This window comes from Leptosomus discolor, chromosome 3, assembly GCF_034619465.1.
Source record: "Leptosomus discolor isolate bLepDis1 chromosome 3, bLepDis1.hap2, whole genome shotgun sequence".
Taxonomy (NCBI): Eukaryota; Metazoa; Chordata; class Aves; order Leptosomiformes; family Leptosomidae; genus Leptosomus; species Leptosomus discolor.
This window is the reverse complement of record NC_141393.1, coordinates 73,936,210-73,955,967: the sequence shown is the minus strand read 5'-3', so window position 1 is coordinate 73,955,967 and position 19,758 is coordinate 73,936,210. Positions and strand designations below refer to the sequence as shown.

General features: G+C 47.0%; 1 protein-coding gene across 3 annotated transcripts; it reads right to left on the bottom strand.

The window, feature by feature from the left end:
* Positions 1-696: 696 nt before the first annotated feature.
* LHX9 (LIM homeobox 9) lies at positions 697-14,201 on the bottom strand. Of its 3 annotated transcripts, none has more exons than XM_086462678.1 (5): positions 14,028-14,201; positions 12,130-12,332; positions 10,904-11,259; positions 5,269-5,471; positions 697-753 (listed from the first exon to the last, which is right to left on the bottom strand). In XM_086462678.1, exons 1-5 carry the CDS (start codon positions 14,199-14,201, stop codon positions 697-699), a joined length of 993 nt encoding a protein of 330 aa, XP_086318804.1. The 3 variants fall into 3 exon arrangements, with proteins under 3 accessions (XP_086318804.1, XP_086318802.1, XP_086318803.1); XM_086462676.1 differs by lacking the exon at positions 697-753 and adding an exon at positions 3,792-4,049; XM_086462677.1 differs by lacking the exon at positions 697-753 and adding an exon at positions 3,792-4,049 and having other exon boundaries at positions 10,904-11,256.
* Between the last annotated feature and the right edge of the window lie 5,557 nt (positions 14,202-19,758).

Below are 19,758 nucleotides of genomic sequence, written 5' to 3'. Positions count from 1 at the left end.
ACTGCTTCTTTTCAAAAGAAAAGTTTAAATTAGTTGAAACAATTAGCTATGTGTTTACATAAAGTTAACTATGTTTGCATCAAATAAAATGTTTATTAATGAAAGCTATTATACAAGAAACATCAAGGAGAAATTCATCATACAGAAATGTACACTATATGTGACAGATGGAAAAGTGCATGCAGATTTGTCTCATTTAAAAAAAAAAAAAAATTCAGAAACAATAGTACTAAAGTTACTGGGTTTTGATTCCTATGATCTTGAATGAGTGAAAAGCTCTTTGAATTTACAAAAATCCATTTAACAGATATGACTAGTACACATTAGCAAGCAAGTGGAATGAATGCACTCAGGTTTTATTTTACAAGTACTTGTGCTTGACAAATGTGATTTTTTTTTAAAGAAAAGTTTTCTTCAAATATGGGCTGGGTAGATTGCTGCCAGGTTGCTCTGGTTTTATACATAGTTTCTCTAAATTTTTTTTAATACCACACAATTTGTTGAAGCCTTCAGTTCTGTTAATTAGACACCATAAAATAACATATGTTTTGTTAACATTCAGGAAATGACATCAAGTCTTTTATTTTTATTTTTTGGCTCAATAGATTTTTAAATGTATGATTATCATAACCTAATATTGTCTTTGTCTTCACTGCAGTGGATTTCCGATCAAACTTTTCCCCTTCTTTTAATACTTTAGGGAATTTTCAAACGTCGGGATGTTTGGCTGTAATGCCCCATGATTTGTTCTCCCTGAAAGAAATCATAGTGACAATTTATTAAACTACAGAGCAACCTGGCTTTTAGGGGTCTGCAATTCTATTTTGTGTTCAATATACCTAGCATTAAATCTTGATTCATTTCATCATATTATTTAGGTTATATTTGTCATGCAATTACTTTAGCTGCTAGTTTTCTGGCTTTTTTAGAAGTCTAAGATAGGGTTTCAATATCAAATCAGTGGGGCATTACTTTGCATGTTCAAAAAAGGAGGTTAAAATGCTAAAATCTAAATTGCACCAGCAGTAGCATATACATTGAATATGAAGAAATCGAAAACCTAAGAAGAAACCATATTTTAAAATATTTAAAAGGCCGTGTTTCCGTGTTTAATACCAATTGTTCACAGATACCGTAAAAGCAAAGAGACACACTGGTACATGTAGACTTTAAATTAAAAAACAAAACAAAAACTGTTGGGAAATAAAACTCCTTAGATTCAGAATGGTTTATTCACACAAATTTAATAGGATATATCACAATTGTTTGGTCCATAAATATTTAGGGGAAATAGTTTCTATACAATGCATTTATCAATAAACAAAGAAACATGGACAATTTTGCTAGACCACTTACTGTACTATAAACACGAAGCTCAATATATAAGATTATTGGATTTATCAACTATATCTGAAAGAGTGCACAACTGCTTTCTATGACATGTTTGTCCCCTCTAACAGGATACACCATAAAAAGAGTTTCAGAAATAAGAGGTAAAACAGTACAAAACTAGTGAGGTGTCAAAAGGGTTTAAAACAGTTAATTTAACAAACAACACATATATCCTGATTTTTCACAAACTTACTCCCAAGGTATATCATAAGGCACATAGTAGAACTGAGTTTTAATTAGTCTACTTAATAAAGTAGATCTCTAGTACCATATATTGTTCTGTCAAAGAACAAAATTTATAAGTATCAATATTTTTACCTGTAAAAGTGTATTAATAAAGATCTCAGCCTTACCAAGGTCGTTTGGTCTGGTTAGTGGTAAATGCCCATAAGGTAATAGAAATAGGAAAAGTCAAGATTTAATATCCGTAGAAGATGATAACCATACTTGCTAAATATATAATGGCAAACACACCTTTCTTCTATTACAGTGTTAACATCTCTTCCATCATCTTTTTTTAAAAATAAGCTACTTTTCTGTGCTAATTTTCTAAAAACCCTGAGCAAAAATTACAATAATGCACTTTAATGTGGGCAGTGAACTGTCAATATGTAACCACACATTTATACAGCCAAAAAGGACACCTTTAAAATATATTAAATAGCCACTTTGACCACCAAAAAAGAGATTTGATGGTGTCTAAAAAGTGGGGTATATGTGCAAAGTTATTCTTAACAATCCACTAAAAGCAAGACATAGATCTTGACTGGTTTTTGTTCGTTTTTGTTTCTGAGACTCTCCACAATCTAATTGGTGTTCGACTACAATAAAAGGATACAAATGAACATTCACCACTGCCCAGACCATTCAGACTTTTAGCTTAAATAAAATTAAAAAAAGAAAGGTCACTATTGTAAACTAAGAAATGTATTCAGATCAGCATCCACAAGGCTTCTGAGTTTATCTGCTTTAAAATTATTGACTGCCAATTCCCATTTTTATAAGAATTTTTGCTAACATTTTTTTCATTTATACAAAGTTTAAGAAGTTAAAGTATATGTTAGAGATGTTAATGAACTAAAGATTTTAAGTTCACGTGTTAAACAAAGTGTCTGATACAATCTCAGGAAACATCTAAAGTAAATTCAAAATAGTAATGAATAAATTGTGCTGAAATAATTTTCCTTAAACATCTTAATAAATTATATTTTGCTTATTTCCATTTTCCCTGAAAAAAAAAAGTATAATTTATCAAAAACTCATTTTAACAGTACACATGCATACATCTTCTTGGAAATTATTTCTGTGCTCACTAGTGTAGCTGGGCAACCTCCTGTTTGCTTTAATGGTACAGCATCAAGGCCATGCAGCGAACCGCACTTATATTTTTTTAATTCCAAATCAGAGCTGCTTGACAGACAGAAATAAAAAGCCCTCCCTATGTGATATTTCAGATCAGTAGGACTCCTCACGTGAGTTGTTATTCTGCTGTTATCGCTTTAATAATACCCTTATAGGAGTGAGCTCAATCTGGAGGGTGTTTTCCAGATCTTGCCTCCTTAATGTACAGGACACAAATTTGGAGACCGTCAGCCTGATCCTGCCATCCTCACCCACACGCACTCTCATCACTGGGACTCTGTCTCCAAGCCCTCCATCCAGGCAGAGCTTTCAGTGGTGGCCAAGGACGTCCCAGCTGGGTGAAGAACTGGCAGAGGAACATTTAGCTACCCCAGTGAGACTCCCCAGTGCTCAGGGAGGATCAGGCTTGTGACTAATGCATTAGGAAAAAGCATGGGCACTTCCAGTCTGAGTCTTTCAATGATTAGTATAATTCATTTTGTATTTATTTTTCAACATTTAAAAAATAAATCATACCGAACTTTTAGATGCATTATAAAAATAAAATTAAATTTGGGGTTCTTAAATGCTGTAAGTGAACATACAATCCTGAAGCAGCATTCTTTTGGCTAGAATTAAACTGATTTTTATCTGGTTATCAAGGAGGGAAAAGAATCTCTTTTTTTTTTGTATGTGTGTGGTAGAAATCATTTTTTCCAAGGTTCTGGAAATAAGTAACATACAATTTTAAGAGGCACTTATTAGAATGACTCATAACCTTCTCTTCAGCTATTTGATGACTTTGAAAAATTTGAGTACAATTTAACAACAATAAATGTTTATTTATTATAGCAACATATTTCTTCAAACTCATTTGCCAAGTGGCTGCAGATGCTACACATCAAGCTGTTTATTTTCCCAAATATTTTGTGGGTTTATTATTTTTTTTTTTAAAAAAAAGGCTTGAAAATAAAAAAAAATAATAATTATAATAATAATAATAAAGAAGAAGAGTAAGAATTAAAAAAAAAAAAAAAAAAAAAAAAGAAACTGAAATGTTAGAAAAGGTTCGTTAAGGTAGTTTGTGAGGGGCTCCCGGATTCGTGGCTGTCCAAGTTAGAGGTCACTGATGTCACTACAGTGATAGTGGGATTGGTCAGGTCTGTTAAAGTGGTCGCAGTGCCGGGTGGAGTGAGTGCGCCGCTGTCTGCTGAGGGCGGTGCCGGAAGTGAGGTGCCATCAGCTTTATCGACACCCCCATTCTCCTGCCGCAAAAGGTTCCTTCTGAATTTGGCTCTCGCGTTTTGAAACCAAACCTGCAAACCAATCCCAATTGATTTCTTTACCGATGCTTGTTTTGTTTTGCGTATTTTTGTCTTTGTTCTTGCTTTTAAGTCAGTTTTTGATGTTTGTTTTTGTGTGGCAAATCACCTAAGTCACTCTATAGCTTCACTTGCTACTGATGGTACTGACTCTTTCACAGGCAGGACCCTGCGTACAAGGCCCAATGCTACGGGTGCTCACTGGAGCGTTGCAGCCCAGCGTGCAGACCTCATAGAGCAGCCTTAAGAAAAATCTGCTTGCTTACTTATCCAAGAAAAGCAACTTTTTTAGTGGCCATGTAGTATATTCTTGGGTTGAGTGGGTTTGGGGTCAAGACACATGGTGAAGATTGAGGCAAAAGATGAATGAGCAGATTTTTGCCAAGGCTGAAAGTTTGCCTTGATCATTTTGAAAGACTGAAGAGGAAGGAGGGGTAATTACACCATCCCTATCACACAGGCTGTTGATATGGGTCACCTAGTCTTTCTGTTCTGTAAGGTTCACTGAAAATGTTTTAGGTGACATGTAACACGGACAAGGAATTGCTGCTAATGGGTTCTCCTTCTACCTCGATCGCTGCCCTTCTTTGGCACTCTGAATAGAATACACACCTCGCTTTAACTTCACTGAGCTAGCACACACTGTATAGGGATTTTTTTAATGTAATTTGCTAGGCTGTTGTTCACAGGGAAGTGACTTTTTACCGTGTAAGCCCTTACTGATAACAATTGTCTAACAGACATTGAGAGAGGGAGCTGACTCGTCCTAGAGTATCACATTGGTCAAAGCTTGCTTCCTGCATATCAGAGGATCTACTCACTGAGGGGCCACATCAGCTACTACAGAGGAGCCTGAAGGCTGCACCCAGTGTGTATAAAATTAGTAGATTTGCTACCTCTACCCTTAATAAGGTCACCACAGAGAGACTACAAATCCCAGGATACCTGCTGGGTTGGTAAACTCTGGAGATGGTTTCCTCATGTTGAGGATGCAACTAATTACAAATCGCAGTTTGGTATTTGGCTGCCTTGGGCTGGTAGGGCATACATTGGGCACGTCTGCCATGCAATACCATACCCCTCTGCACACCCACTAGGGACACGCCTAGCAAAAGTATTTCCACATACATCACTGTCGTTACACGTAAGGGAAGTGCTATTGACTGGCAGGGGGAGGGGAAAATTCTGTCAAGCCTGTGATGCGGCTTCTTACCTGCAGAACTCTCTTGGTCAGGCCTGTTTTCTGGGCAAGCTGCTTGAGGTCCTTGGCATCTGGGTTGTGGTTGATAGCAAAGTAGGACTTCATGGTACGAAGCTGGTGGTGTTTGAAGGAGGTGCGCATGCGCTTTGTCTTCTGGGATGGGGGATAAGGCTGCTGGTCTCTGTCCAGGTGATCTGCCTCATTCTCATTACAACCTGTGTCATAAACAAAATGAAACAAGGAGTTAGTGGCCACGCATCATGGAAGATAAATTAATCAAGGCAAAAATCTTGAGCCTTTTGGAAGGAAGGAAACAAGCAAGGAAGGAGGGAAGGAAACAAGCAAGGAAGGAGGGAAGGAAGGGCTAAGATGGTGCAAGGATAAGTACAGATGTGATAATTAAATGGGACAAAAAAGATCCAGAAGATGACCTTTTCCTGTTCTTAAAACATGCTATGTCCCCCAGGCCTGTACCTACTAAGGGCAGACTTAGAAAGTTCTCTCTCCTTTGGCATTTATTTTCAAACAAGTCTTTTCCCTGTGGTGATGGTTTTGCTTTGGGCGTTCAAAGAGTCATTTGAAATCTCATTCAGATTTTGAAATCTCACTCATTGAAACACTCTTAGCTTGAGAGAAGAATAAAGGTCAAACCAGCATTTTGAATGTTCCTGAGCTTTTCCCCCAATCACAAGCACCTATAAAAAGAGATGTACAGCAGGAAAGTTTGTTATGACAGTCCATCAAGAAAGCATCAAATCTGGAGGTTTTTGCTGATAAAATAAATGCTTTTAGACCTTGTCTGGGAGTTTATATGAACTGCTTAAAGACCTTCATCTGTAAAACATGTCTAGAAAGCAGTTGCATCAGGGCTTGATTCAGTCCCTCAATCTCAATCCCAATCAGCAGCAGCTCTTGGTACTGATTTAGGATGTTTCTGTAAGCAACCAAGTAGTGGTTCCAAACTTTAAAAGAGTCTCCCTGCTTTCCCTTATTCAGGATTTTCAAAGCGTCTATGAAAGATGAATTTGTTTCAGACTACACTTTTATGGGTGTGAACTGTACATAAGAGCTGCAGCTCTTTGGGGACCGTGGCATCATTACTTCATACTGGGGAAAGAAGTAACAGAATTGTCAAAAAAAAAAGTAAGACAGACATCTAAGTTTTTCTTTTCGGCTTAAAAAAAAAAAAGGTTATCAATTTATAGGATCTTATTTTATAAAAATAGCTCAATTACACAGAAGAAAATTAGTGACGTCATCATAGCAGGGAATATTAATTAAAGAACAGCTAATTAAAAATGTTTCAGAATGTCTGTAAACTATACCAAGTTTCATTAGTTGCTCATTTGAATTTTTTAAATGCCTTCCAATAGTTATTGGCTTATTTACTAGGCCTAGTTGATCCCTATTTCTCAAAAAAAAAAAAAAAAGAGAGAGAAGGTGAAAGAGGGAAAGAACACAATACAGAGAGACTGATGTTGACAGTGCTAAAAACAGAGACAAAGCAACTTGAAACCAGGAGAAAATAAAAAGCTGCTTGAAGGTGTTTTCTCTTTTGAATTATAAGACAAGTCAACATGAACAGATGCTGGTAAGACAACACTTTGACAGAAAATCAGGTGAATATTTAATTACAGCTAGATTTGCTTCTAGTCTTGGTAAGAAGTATATCTGCACTTTCAAACAAAGTAGGCTGACACTTCTGAAAATACCAGGAGTTGAAAGTTGCCTTAAAAACAATTTCAGACCAGATTTGGATTGCATTTACTACTCATTTTCACAAGCAATCACATTGCCTTCAGTCGAACTATGTGGGCCGTAACTTATGAGCTGACACAAAGCAGAGTACCAGAATCCAGTCCTCAGGTTTTACTTCAGAGAGTTGCAAGCTGTTTGTTTGTGGTGTTTTCCTCGGGTCGCTCAGGTGTACAGCAGCAACACAAACTTCCTTGGGCTTCTCTGTCCTGCTTGCTGCCTTTGTTTCTGTGAGCTACTTTTTTGTCTGTGATCTACTTTATTCTGGTTTTTATGTTCAAGAGAAAATGGGAAGAGGGCTCCAAGCATCCTCAGACAATCCTAGTTTGTACAATGATTAGCTCACCCTCTATTCCACGTGGGTGAAACTGTGTTATGTGGTTTGGCCACATCATAAAAGCAGTTTTACACTACAGCCTGAAGAACTAAGGGGAAGCGAAAAAATCAAGCAAGACATTATTCCTCATTTCTTTGCAGCAGGATTGGGGGGTTGTTTAATTTTGCTTTGGAAAAAGCTAGAACAGTTTGCTTTTTATTGCCAAGAATGCTTCAAGTGAACTCTTCATAGTTTTTTTCTCTCACACACACATATATGTAATGAAATAAAGTAAACAGCTCTGAGCAACAGCTGTGTAAAATATTTTCCTAGGGAAATCTTCTTCACCATCTCATTTCTATATCCTGTGAGCTGTAAGTCAACACCGTTTCCCTCAAAATACATATTAATTCTATGATATAAGAGGTAATATAGAGAAAGCCTTGAATGTTTTAAGTACTTTTGAATAGTTCCTTCCATTTTTCACATTAATTCCAGACAGCTCCCAAGTATGAATGGCTTTTACCTCATAACATTTTGAGTTATTTATTGTTGTGTTTCCACTTTACCACCGAGGAGCTGAGAAACAGAAATTAAACTACTAAACAAAATAGAGAATAGAAAAGCTGTTGTAGATCCAGCAGCAGAATCTGATTTTCCATTCTGGCCCTGTGCTCTGCTCCCCTGAAACAAAATGCGCACACAAATCTGAGCCAGGTACTGCCGGGGCGCTTGTGAATACGCGCATTTTTATGCTCGGCTGGTGAAGTTTTTAGCCTGATCAGTTAGTGCACTGTTGTTTTTAAAGGCCGGGTTCGTTTTCCGTAACGGCTTGCCGTATCGACGTGGGCACCCTGGGGTACGACTCTTTCGGTGGGACACCGGTCGGATTTACTAGGGGAGTCAAATTCGTGGCGCTCACCGAACACCCAGTGACAGGAGCAAACTTTCGCTGCGGCTCAGAAGCTGCCTGCTCAGCGGCGGAGCGCTGCAGCCCGGCGGCAGGCAGGGGCGGATGGGTCAGGGCAGCGCCCCTACCCCGCGGGTCTCCTGGCCGAGCCGGGGAGGCTCCGGGGAGCCCGGGCCGGGAAGGGCGAACCGCGCCGCCCCGCGCACCCCCGCGCCGCGGTGCGGACCGCGCTGGCGGGTCGCGGTGGGGCTGCTCGCTGGCCCCGCCGTGCGGGAGGGCAGCGCACCGCGGCCGGTGCCCGGGGAAAGGGCGGGCTGCGGGGCGGGGGCTGCGCTCCGCGTCCTGCCCGCTTGTGCCTCTGAAGGCGGCAGTCGTGTGTCCCCCCTGTAACGCGCGGCGGGCTGGCTGCCCTTTGCGAAGGGTGACGTGCGAGGGCCGGGGCTGGACCACAGGGCAGGGGACGAAACACGCGCGCAGGAAAGTGGCTGCCAATTATTTAGAGATTTTTTTTTTTTTTTCTTTCGAGAAGCGATTTCATCTACTGCGACTCGTTTCGTAACTGTTAAGAGATTCGTTTTCCTCCCCCTGGATCTGGAGCGCATTGGGTCAATGGACTGGAGGCGTTTGCACCGGATGCACAGTTTGGCTGCAAACTGTATTTTCTCGTGACCGTGTGTCAACCCTGGACATTGCTAGATAATACTAAAACAAAACAAAACAAAAAAAAAACCCACAACAACAACAAAAAACCAAACGCACGGCCCTAATAGATCAAATTTCTCAGCCATCTAGCCTGAGTCTGAAACATCGGATTCGAGTGTTTGGGGGGTTTTGATTTTTGTTTTTGGTTTTTGTTTTTCCCTCTCTCCGTGGCCCGGAAGATTCTGTGAGATCTCAATGCAGTGAGCTGTATTTTCATAATGGACAGTGCTTTTTAATCTCATTCGGAGTCAGTGGTACATCTTATATGTCCCGCTGTTGTAAAGGGGGAGATTTTTAAGACTAGCGCACAAAACCTATGAAGGCGTTCGCAAATAATGTCTCTCTTGAGTCCTGACCTGAAGCTTGAGAGGTCTTTTATCATACCCACAACTTTTCATCTTTTCCTAATTTCTGGTCTTAATTCTGACGATAAATTGTCCCCAGAAATATTTCCATTCAGAGGTCTGGGGAATTTGGGTGATGGTGTGCGGATCAGAGAGAGAGCAGACCGGAGAGCGGGCGTACGGGCACTCCACCACTCGAAGCCGGGACTGAATGCATCCTGGCTCGCTACAGGTTCCCTTTTCTTTAGCAGCTTTCAGGATTGATTGGAAACCGCTCCGTAGCCAGGGATTCCAATGTCATCTTCAATTAACAAGGAACAATTAGCGCAGTGATTACCCTGGCTCCAAGGTCTACGCATCAGAGGAGATGAAATAGCCTTGCACAACTACCCAGTTCCCAGCCAAAGCCCGTTTCACAGGCAGCCCCAGAGGAGGTGCCGGGGGAGGGATGGAGGGGGTTTGCGGGGGGGCGGTGGAGGATTGCTTGTGAATCTCAATGGCGGCGGGTTGAACTTGGGTGGAGGGGAGAGAGCCCCGGGCCGAATGCGGTGTGCTTTTATCGACCTTTTTGTCGGAAGGGGAGGCCCTGACCCCTCTCCCGGCTCCCCGGCGGGGTCAGCGGTTTGCAGCGCTCCGCCGCTGCCCAGAGCAGAACCCTGCGGCCGAAGCCCCCTGCCCCGGCCGGAACAGCTCCCCACTTCACAGGGAAACTCCTTGCACCGCTCCTGCTTCCCGCACCTTTCTTTCCTCGTTAGCGTCCACGGGGAGCTTAAGTTTTGCTACAAGAATTTTGGGAGTTGGGAGCTTGTTAATTCGGATTTACCCTTGCCGCTTTCCTCTTTGGTCTAATGAAACGTCGCTCAAACTGCTTGGTCATACCTGAAACTCCTTTACCTCTGGCCCCTAACACTGTGTGTTTAGGCACAGTTTGGGCACTTAAGTAACTGGAGTTGGGGAAGAAATTTAATACGGGCCACACTTGTTCCTTTCCTACCGTTAAGACAGCAGAAAACATTCTCCTTAACTACATTTGTTAAGGTTTAGTTACAGGGAACAACATTCATTCGTTGGCCTCTTGTACAGTTTGATCATTTGTGTGCCAGGACTATTCAGCCTGAAGAATTAATGACTATAAATTGAATATCTATATCGAGCTATGTGCCTGCTGCATTGGCATTGTAGGAGCCATATATTATAACTTTTTTTTTTTTTTCTGATCTGTTTGGTTACTTCCAATTTGAGGTCTAACTGGTGACGTGCTTTTTGCTAATAAAACACGAACAAAGATAACAGTATCTCTGAGGTTCCTATAGAGAAAGAACGCTGTGGTTTTGGAGTTGGGATTTTTTTTTTTTTTTTCCCTTTTGCTTTTTTTTGTCTTTACCCTGGGAAGTGGCTAAGTTTGGGTGTTTGACATTAATAGGCAAAGACAGCCTTTGAGGAGGGCTGCTGTTAGCTTTCCTGCAAACGCTCCAACCCTCAGAGGGCTGTTTGTTTGATTTTCCAATGGTTAAGCAAGATTTGGCCTGGCTGAGTTACTCACGCCCTGCCTAGCCGAGGGGAAGCCCGAGAACGCTCTTTTCGGAGGAGCGGGAGGGAGGTTCGGCGTGTGTTTCCCACCTGAGTTGTAGTTGACGATGTCCACTCCCAAGGCAGGGCTCTTTCGTTTCCTGGGCCTCCCCTTCTGGACTGTGCCAGTGCCGTTGAAGTAAGGCAGGGCCAGCCCTCCGCTCTTGGCAGCCAGCTCAGTGTAGCTCAGCTGAGGGGGGTATTCTCCTTGCAAAAGGGACTCGAAGTGGGCCCTGCAGTAAACCAGGTTGTCCTTCATGCCAAAGTGATCGCCTGTGGTCAGAGTCTTGTTGCAGGTGGTGCAGGTGAAGCAGCTCAGGTGATAAACCGACTCCCTGGCTCTCATGACCATTTCAGAGGCTGAGATCCCAAGGTGGCAGCGGGCACATCTCTGCACGGAGAACCTTCTGAAGGAAACAGGAAAGTGGGCATCAACTGGAAAGGTAAAGGCAGACCTTGCCCCAGTGCCGCCCACCTTCCCCTCCCACCCCCGGCCAGGGGAGGCCGGCAGGCAGCCTGCCCCGCCAGGGTCGCGCCCTCCCCGGCCCCAGCACGGCCCCCCTCGCCGGCTGCGGCCCCTGGCCCGCCCGGTGTCGGTGCTCCGCCTTGTCGGGAACACCACCGGGGAGCCGGGGTAAGGGCCTTGCGCTTTCTGCCAGGCTGACCTGTTCCCTCAGGACTTCAGCAAAAGCCCTCCCGCTGCCTGGGGAACGGCGGACCCGGGACATACACACACACACACCGGTCCCCGCTCCCCTGGCGTGGGCGTGCAGGCGGGAGGGGCCGCGGGAGCTGCCCCCCCGGCAAGGCCGAGGCGCACGGGCAAGCAGCGCCCGCTCCCGGGGCCCCTCCGCGGGGCTGCGCAGGGGGCGGTGGGGTCCTGCGCGCCGCGGGCTCCGCCGCCGCTCGGCACCCCCCGCCAGCCCCGGGGCCTGCTGCCCGGCCCGCCGGAAAACCGGCACGCTGCGGTCCCAGGGAAACTTTCGGTGGGTCTTACGGAGGGAAACCGCCGAGCAGCGGGAGAGCCGAGGTCTTCTCCTCCGCCCGCTTGCGTACGGCCGCATAGGCTCAGCCGGCGTGTCCCCTGCCGGGCCATTCCATTTGGAAACGTGCGAGACTTTTCGGGGGGGACGGGGGACGGGACACGGTCACAGGATTAAGGAATAGCTGACTGCGCAAAGCTACCTTTGAAAGCCCGTGTGGAGAAAAGAGCGTTTCGGTTCATAATGCCTCGTGAGGAGACGTGCTTTTGAACCCATGGGGACTGATTGCTGTACCTGTAGTAATCCTCCTTGCAGTAAATACTGCCGTCCTTGGCAAAGCAGGTGAGTTCTGACTCCAAAGCCAGTTTACATTCACAGCATTTAAGACACCTGAGGTGCCATTGTTTGTCAACAGCCAGCAGGTAATATCTGTCTGAGATCTTCCCTCCACAACCAGCACACAAAGCAGGCTTCTCGGGGCTCATTGGGGGCATGTTCTGCAAAACAACCACACCACAAGGGGATGAGACAGGGAGAGAAAGACAGGCAGGCCGGGCTGGGGCTGGGGTCCTGCGCAGGGCTCGGGGCTCGTACAAAGAGACTGCTCTCTGGGCCCAAACTCTCTGTTCCCGGCGGGAAGTTTAAGGGGAACAGGGACCATCCCCGCTAGGCAAGTATTTACCGCGATTCAGCTTTCGTGTTTATTGCATTAAAGCTCTCCTAGCGATCTAATGTCATTTCAATACGTGAAGGCAACTGATTAGGCCTTAGAAAGAAAAGCAGAGCCAATTCTTTTCTGAGGTCCTGAAGTTGAAGTCTGTAGCTTCCCCGTTACTTTGGTCTTTTAGTGTTAGAGCGCTCCACAAGAACAGCATTTCAAAGTAGGAAAATACTGTTTCCCTGCACCAAAAGTTTATGGCAGAGGGTGCAAGCTTGCACCGATTTTCCAGTAAATTTTCACCCGTGCTTAAACCAACCAAACCCCTGTCCCTAAAGAAAACAGGGCCATTTAAAACAGGAGAGAAAGGAGGCAGGTGAACGGTGTAAAGGGCAGTGTGCGCAAACGCTCACCACCCCAGCCAGGGACGTGGACAGAAGGGGGTTTCAGCCAGAACTAGCTTTTCAGCAGCAAACTTCTGCAAGTCCCCATTAATCTGCTCCCCACGAGGAGTGCCGCTCGGGACAAAGGGAGACGGAGGGGCGGCGGAAACAAAAGCTCTGCCGTGAAACTTGGGGCAGCGTTTGCTGATAAACGAACGGGGGGCAAAAAAAATCTCGAACATCTTGTTCTAAAGTCGCAACTGTTTTAAAGTGGCAACTCCGCATTCACTTTCCAATCTGAAGTTGTGTTCCTCGCCCTTCTTTTTTTTTGCAGTAATTGAAAAGGCGAGTGGAATTTACATTGCAAATCCTCGTGTAACAAAGCGGGAGTTTATTTAAGAGAAGCAGGGGGAAGGACCCTATGACTCAAAGCCTTAAAGCAGTTTTCCAGGCCGGTACTTTGTGTGCAGAGCCTTGTGCGCGACCGGCGGAAGCCCTACAAGTTGGAGAAAGGGAGATCTCGCTTTGCACAAAACTCAGCGTGACACTCGGTTTCTCCACCATCCGTTAGTACATTTATGAAGACTTTGGTCCTTTGAGTAGGAAAAGAGATGTTACTGCTAAGCAAAGTAGTCGGCGGGCATAACATTCAGAGAGAGTGGTGCCTCTTTGTGTCAATCCCACACTTCAGACCAAAAATGGTTACGAAAAGCAAGCGGTCGCGGTTTGCGGTTTAATTTAGGAGGTGCCAGGAGTGTAGAAAGAGTAAGGTACACCTCAGAAGCTTCAGCTGCAGCCCTGCTCGGACGGGGCAGAGCGGCCGCAGCGAGCCGAGCAGGAGCAAAAGGCTGCTTCGCTGTAAGGACTGAAAAAACGTCCCTGTTAACGATTTAAAATCTTTGCCCCCGTTACTCCGAAGAGTACATGCAATGACATTGATTAGACAAATGCATAACTGAGCCTGGCCAGCACAGCACCCAGCATTACGGGCGGGTTTACAGGGAGCCTCGAAAGGGTTTCTACAAGCAAGGGGTGGCAGGGAAGGGGCAGGGGGAAGCAGCGTCTTTCTTTTCCCCAAAGCCAGGGTCTGTCCCGGTGCGGGTCCATGCTTGCAGGGATTCCCTTTCAAAGAGTGCCAGCTCCTTTCTTACCGTTTCTCGGCCGTTCATCTGTCCCCCTTTGGCCAGGCGGGACTCGGTCTTGGATCGCCTCTCCATCTCCTCCATGATTCCTTGGATATGGCCTCCGGAGATCCCGTGGAAAAGCATGGCTGGGGGACGGAAAGGACAAGTATTTTCTTCTGCTCTGCACCCCACTATTTCCATATACAGACCCCAGAGTCTTTAGATCATCCAAAATGTTTACACCGAGGCGCACAGCGCAGGGAGGGAAGTTGCAATGGGAGCTTCTCTTTGCACAAGCACCGAGGGCTTCCTGAAGATGTGCAGAAAACAAACAAGGGGGAGAAAATGTAATAATAATTAATTTTAAAAATAAAATAATAAAAGCGAGCTAAAGGATCTGTTACTGTTCTGGAGAGCTGGGGCTCCTGACTGGAGAGACTTGGAACTGGGGCAGTAGAATCGGTCGGGAAAGGATATAGTTTTGAATACAAAGAAAGCAAAAAGAAGTGCTATTTTCAGCAGTCCCTGGTTGCTTTAAAGTTCCCAGTGCCTGTAGGTTGGATTTGGGACTGCTGCTTTCCGGAGCTCTGTCCAATTTGTTAAGAGACTAAAGCCAGCCCATTTTTGATAATTTAGTAGGAGGAGTTCTCTCCCTTGAGCTGCCACTGATTTTTATTCAGACAACAAAGACCTGTCATACTCCTCTCAACCCCTAGTGATGGGCAAGCAGTGACAAACATTACAGTCGGGGCTGTGGGTGGGGTGGAGTTTATTACCTCCCCCAAACACAGAGTCCCGGGAGTTGGCGGCGGCGGCGCCCGGCGAGGGGCAGGGTGGCCCGGGGGCCCCGCTCTCCCCGGGGCCGCTCCGCACCGGGGGAAGCTCCGTTCCGCGGCCCCTCGGGCTGGCCCCGCCGCTCCCGGCTCCGCCGCGGCAAGGGGAGAGGGAGGAGAAGCGCCGCTGCGGGGCAGCCGAGGCGGGACGGAGCGGACAGACCGCTCGCCGCGCCCCGGGCCCCGGCGGCCGCGGAGGGGGTGGTTAGGCGGGACAGCGGGCGGGAGCTTCGGAGGCAGGAGGGCACGGCATCGCCAGCCCGTGTCCCGGGCGAATCGAGCGCTTACCGGGGCTCTGCCCGCCGCCGGGGAGCACCAGCCCTGCGGGACCCCCGCCCACACCCGCAGCAGGACCGCGGGCAGCCTGCGGGGCCAGCCCCGGCCGCCGACCTGGCTGGCGGGCGAGGAGTGGAGCGGTGCGGGGACGCCCTCGGGGGGCTCTCTCCCCTCGCTCGCTCCCCGGCTGCGGGCTGCGAGAGATCATTGTGTGCAGGGGACCGGGCGATGCATTCCTTCCCGGCTAATCTCTCTCTCTGCTCCCCCTCCCCTCCTTTTCTCTTTCCCCTGCTTACTTTTCACACCACCCTTCCTTGCCTTTCCCGGGAACAGCTGCCGGCTGTTTCCTGACACCTCGATCCCTACTGAAGGATCTTCCTGGCGGCAGTTCTGCGCTCCCCGTTCCCTGGAGGACGCTCCACACCAAACCCGAGCGCGACTAGTGAAAAAGTACCCCAGCCCCCACTTCCTTTCCAAAGCATCCCAGAACATCCTCAGGGGCTCCTCGAGTCACCTCTTCCATGTAACCCAAGATTCAGGCAGCCAGTTTCCTCCCTTCTCTTTCCCCCTAAGTAGCTAAAATTAATGTTATTTGCAGATTGAATGTTGCTACATTCCTCCGAGTGCCAGAATACAGCTCATAAAACAAAATTTCACACAAAGATGAAGTCAATCAAGTGAAATAAGCCGGGATTTTTTTTCACTGTTGGCACACTAGACCCTGGACAGCAGGGCTGCTATTTACTGTAAGTAATGTAATTAGCCCTTTTGGATGGAAATCAATATGTTGTATGTGTGTGTGTGTGTGTTAATAAGAGAGTAATAGCTACAAAACCGATGACACTCAAAGGGATAAGGGAATCTCCCTTAAAACGGGTAGATCCCTCCACAAGCCGTCATCTCCTGCAGAGCAGTCCCGGTCTGGAAAGAAGAAAAAAAAAAAAAAAAAAAAGGAAAAAAAAAAGCGGAAAGAAGAGAAGAGAAGAGAAGAGAAGAGAAGAAAGAGAAGAGAAGAGAAGAGAAGAGAAGAAGAGAAGAGAAGAGAAGAGAAGAGAGAGAAGTAGAAGAGAAGAGAAGAAGAGAAGAGAAGAGAAGAGAAGAGAAGAGAAGAGAAGAGAAGAGAGAAGAGAAGAGAGAAGAGAAGAGAAGAGAAAGAGAAGAGAAGAGAAGAGAAAAGAAGAGAAAGAAAAGAAGAGAAAAGAAAAGAAAAGAAAAGAAAAGAAAAGAAAAGAAAGAAAAGAAAAGAAAAGAAAGAAAAGAAAAGAAAAGAAAAGAAAAGAAAAGAAAAAGAAAAATCCGTGGGGGACGGAGGAGGGAGAGAAAGGCTTTCCTTGGAGAAAACAAGTCAATTAGCACAACAAGCCATCAGGAAAAAATAAACAGGGTCATTCAATCCGTGGATACGAGAGCTGTTTGCTCGGGATCCCCCTCCTTCCCGCCGTCCCTCCGCGGTGCCCCGGCTGCGCCGGGAGACGGGCGAAGTCGCTTCTCTCTCCCCCCAAATCCCGCCGGGGGAGCTGCGCGGCCCGGGCCGGCCGGCGGGAGCGGGGCCGGGGGCTCTGCCGAGCGCTGCGGAGCCGCCTGGGGAGGGAAGGAGCCGCGTCGGGAGGGAGGCGGCCGCGCCCGGGGAGGGGGGGACCCCCCGGCGGGAGGGTTCTCTCCCCGCACACCCTGCGCCCAGACCGGCCGCCTGCCTGGCGTGGGTGACCGCAGTGCTTGCTGCCGACAGAGGTGAAAAAAGTCTGACCTAAAGGCGCTTTTATCTAGTTGCAATATAATCTTTCCACTCTACCGGCACCTTCAGGGTTTGGTGTTTTGTTTTGTTTTTTCCTTTGAACGAAATGTTCCTTTATTCCCATCCAGATATTTTGTCAGGGGTAACTCACCCTGCCTCAGTTTCGTGTTGCGTCTGCTCTCTTGGAGGTGGTCTGCGCTCCCCACGGCGTCCGTGTTGCCAGAGGCACCCCGGCGTGTGCCAGGCGGAGACACCCGCCGAAACCCGCCCGCTCTGCGCGGCCCGGGCCGTCCCTGTGGACCCCCCTCGGCAGCGCCGCCGCCGTGTCCCTGCCGGGCTGAGGATGGTCAAACTCATCGCCCCCGCTGGCAGCGGGGAGAGGAGGGGTTTGGGGGAACCCCCGGGGGGCTCTGGGCCCAGTTCCCGCCGGGCGCCTAAACTGGGGCTACCGCGCCCCCCGAGCGGGCTGTGCCCCCGCCTCCCGTGCTCTGGGTGCGGACACCGCTCCCCCTCTCCTCCCGCTTGCCTCACATTTGCTGCCTCGGTTTCACGGGAATACTATCTGCAGGTGCAGTGTCAAAGCGTCGGTCCAAGCCAGAGACACCAAAAATATTGTTTGTTAAATTCCTATCTCTACCTTAGCTCGACGGCGCCGATAGGAATAATTGGGCAGACTCGTAACAAACCTCAGAAATGACTAAACCTCATCTGGTTGGGCACACTTAATTAATTAGAGGGTCCTTTCTTTCTGCTCCATCAGGTACGGTTAAGGATACGCTACCAGCTACTGCTGCTCCAGTAAAGGAGGCCAGGGGTTTCCAAGGCGTTTTCTGATTAACATCCTAATGTTGGCAGACCACTTCTTACCTAAAGGGACACTAAAAGTTTGTTGCTAGCATCTAACGTGACTTCTCCGTTTCCAAAAGGCCTGTAGGAGATCAAGGTAAATCTATTTCAATGTTCCTGAGATCTCGTTCCTCGCTGCAAATTGAAACTCCGCCGCTCTAAGGCAGGCTGGTAGCGAGAGGTTGCCATTACAGCGCCAGGGTCTCTGTATAGTTCCGCTGGTTTGCTTGGGGAGGGGAGAGAAAAGCTCACAAAGAACACGACAGGGAACCTAAATTCCAATTCTACCAGTTTGTCCCTTATGAATCCATCTGCGTTAGCACTTCGCCTCTGAAACGTAGTTTTTCATTGCAGGGTGCTTTTACCTCCTTTCGCAGCAGAATTTTGGGAAGGATTTCTGGTGTGCAATATTCAGAACATTTTAGTAATGCGACAGGCGCTCTCAGGTCTTGCCTTTCTGTAGGGCTATACCCCACTCCCCAAGCTAACGAGGATGAGAGGAAATACATCGCCGTTGAGATTTCCACAGGTACAACGCCTGCCCACCGTCTCCCCTGCCCAGGCCGGGCTGCGGGGCGCCCAGAGCCAGCCCGCACGGCGCTGCAGCCCTGCCCGGGGCTCGCTGGAGCCCTTCCCACCTCCGTAATTAGCATGTGCCCGGGACAGATTTCAGCATGCGGCCACCGGGATCCGCTCTGCCATGGAGCCCTGATTCTTCCTGGCCACGGGCTACAGCCTAAAGCCTATTACAGCGTGAACGACCTTGTGTTTAGCTCTGAGGATTTAGGACAAGGTCTACATGCAAATTAATAATTGACCAACAATAATTAGAAGAGAGGGGAGGGTATTCGGGCGGAGGGGGGGGGGGTTGGTTGGGGGAGGAGAGGGAGTTCTTTAAGCAGAAACGGTTTGGATTTGGTCTGTCCTAGACGGGGCCATCGCGGGTCCCGGGCTGCAGGCGCAGGGCACTGCCCGGAGGACGGCGCCGGGTCAGCCGCCTCCCGCCGCGCAAGGGCAGCAAAACTTCACACCGTCTCCGTCAGGTACCCGAACTTTTCAAGACGCTTCCAGTTTAATCATTTCCAGAAATTTAAAGCGCGTAGTAATAATAGCAATGGGATTAGGATCCTGTTGCCTGCGAGTCGGGTGGTTAAAGCCAGGTCTATTTTTAAATCCTAACGCTATTTTTCTGCTCTACGAGCTTGTGGCGGAGTACAGTGCTATTAATGATCAGCTTCATCTCTTTGTGAAGTCCGCGGCTACTACAAGCAATTTAGACTCAAAGAAGGGAAATCTGAATAGAGTTACGTCTCTCGGCGGTGGCATCAGTGCAGCTAATGTCGTTTTTAGCACCGAAATGGGTTGTGTGTGTGTTGGTTTGTTGTTTGGTTTTTTGATGTGTTTTTGGTTTTTATTTATTTTTTTTTTTTTTTAAAGCCCGACATTGTTTAAAATGCCATTTGGCGTCAGAAACAACATATTTTACCATCACCATCTTTCCCCTGCCTCGAGTCCTCTCGAGTGTACCGTAGACCAACTTTCGGCTGGTAGTGTTACAGGAACGGAGAGAGCCGATGCGTGGTAGCCCGGGCTCACACACCAGCCCCCTTCCCCAGGCGGGCTGCGCGGGGGCTGGTGGGGCGAGGAACACAAGCGCCAGGTATCTTTCACCGTAAACATCATCGAATTTAAAACCCCAAACCTCCAACGTGCTTATACCTCCCAGTAATCTGAAAACATGTAAATTAAGCCACGTATTAATTTGCTTAAGGAGAGGATACTTAAATAATAAACAATTAGGTGCTTTGCATAGTAATCCCAGAGACTTCTCCATAGCCAAGCACTGTGACTGACCACAAACAAGTGATCACACAGCCAGAAGAAAGCAGGAGAGGCAGATTATTGTCTAACACGAAACTGTTCACTGCCAAGGACCTCAGCATTGTTAGCTTCTTAGTTGTCTGATATTAACCGTAATCGTATTTGCGCTCCAGCTGTAATCAAGTGATTGGAAATGATAATATTTTGATGCTTTTGAAAAGGTCTCCCTTACAATCTACATTCATAG

What these genes read in the sequence shown, in the direction of transcription:
- LHX9 (XM_086462676.1), bottom strand. Translation starts at nt 14,201, where the DNA reads ATGGAAATAGTGGGGTGCAGAGCAGAAGAAAATACTTGTCCTTTCCGT. An exon ending in AGATGAACGGCCGAGAAACG is followed by an intron (nt 12,333 to 14,027) that starts GTAAGAAAGGAG and finishes GTTGTTTTGCAG; the next exon opens with AACATGCCCCCAATGAGCCC. An exon ending in CATCGTCAACTACAACTCAG is followed by an intron (nt 5,472 to 10,903) that starts GTGGGAAACACA and finishes TTTATGACACAG; the next exon opens with GTTGTAATGAGAATGAGGCA.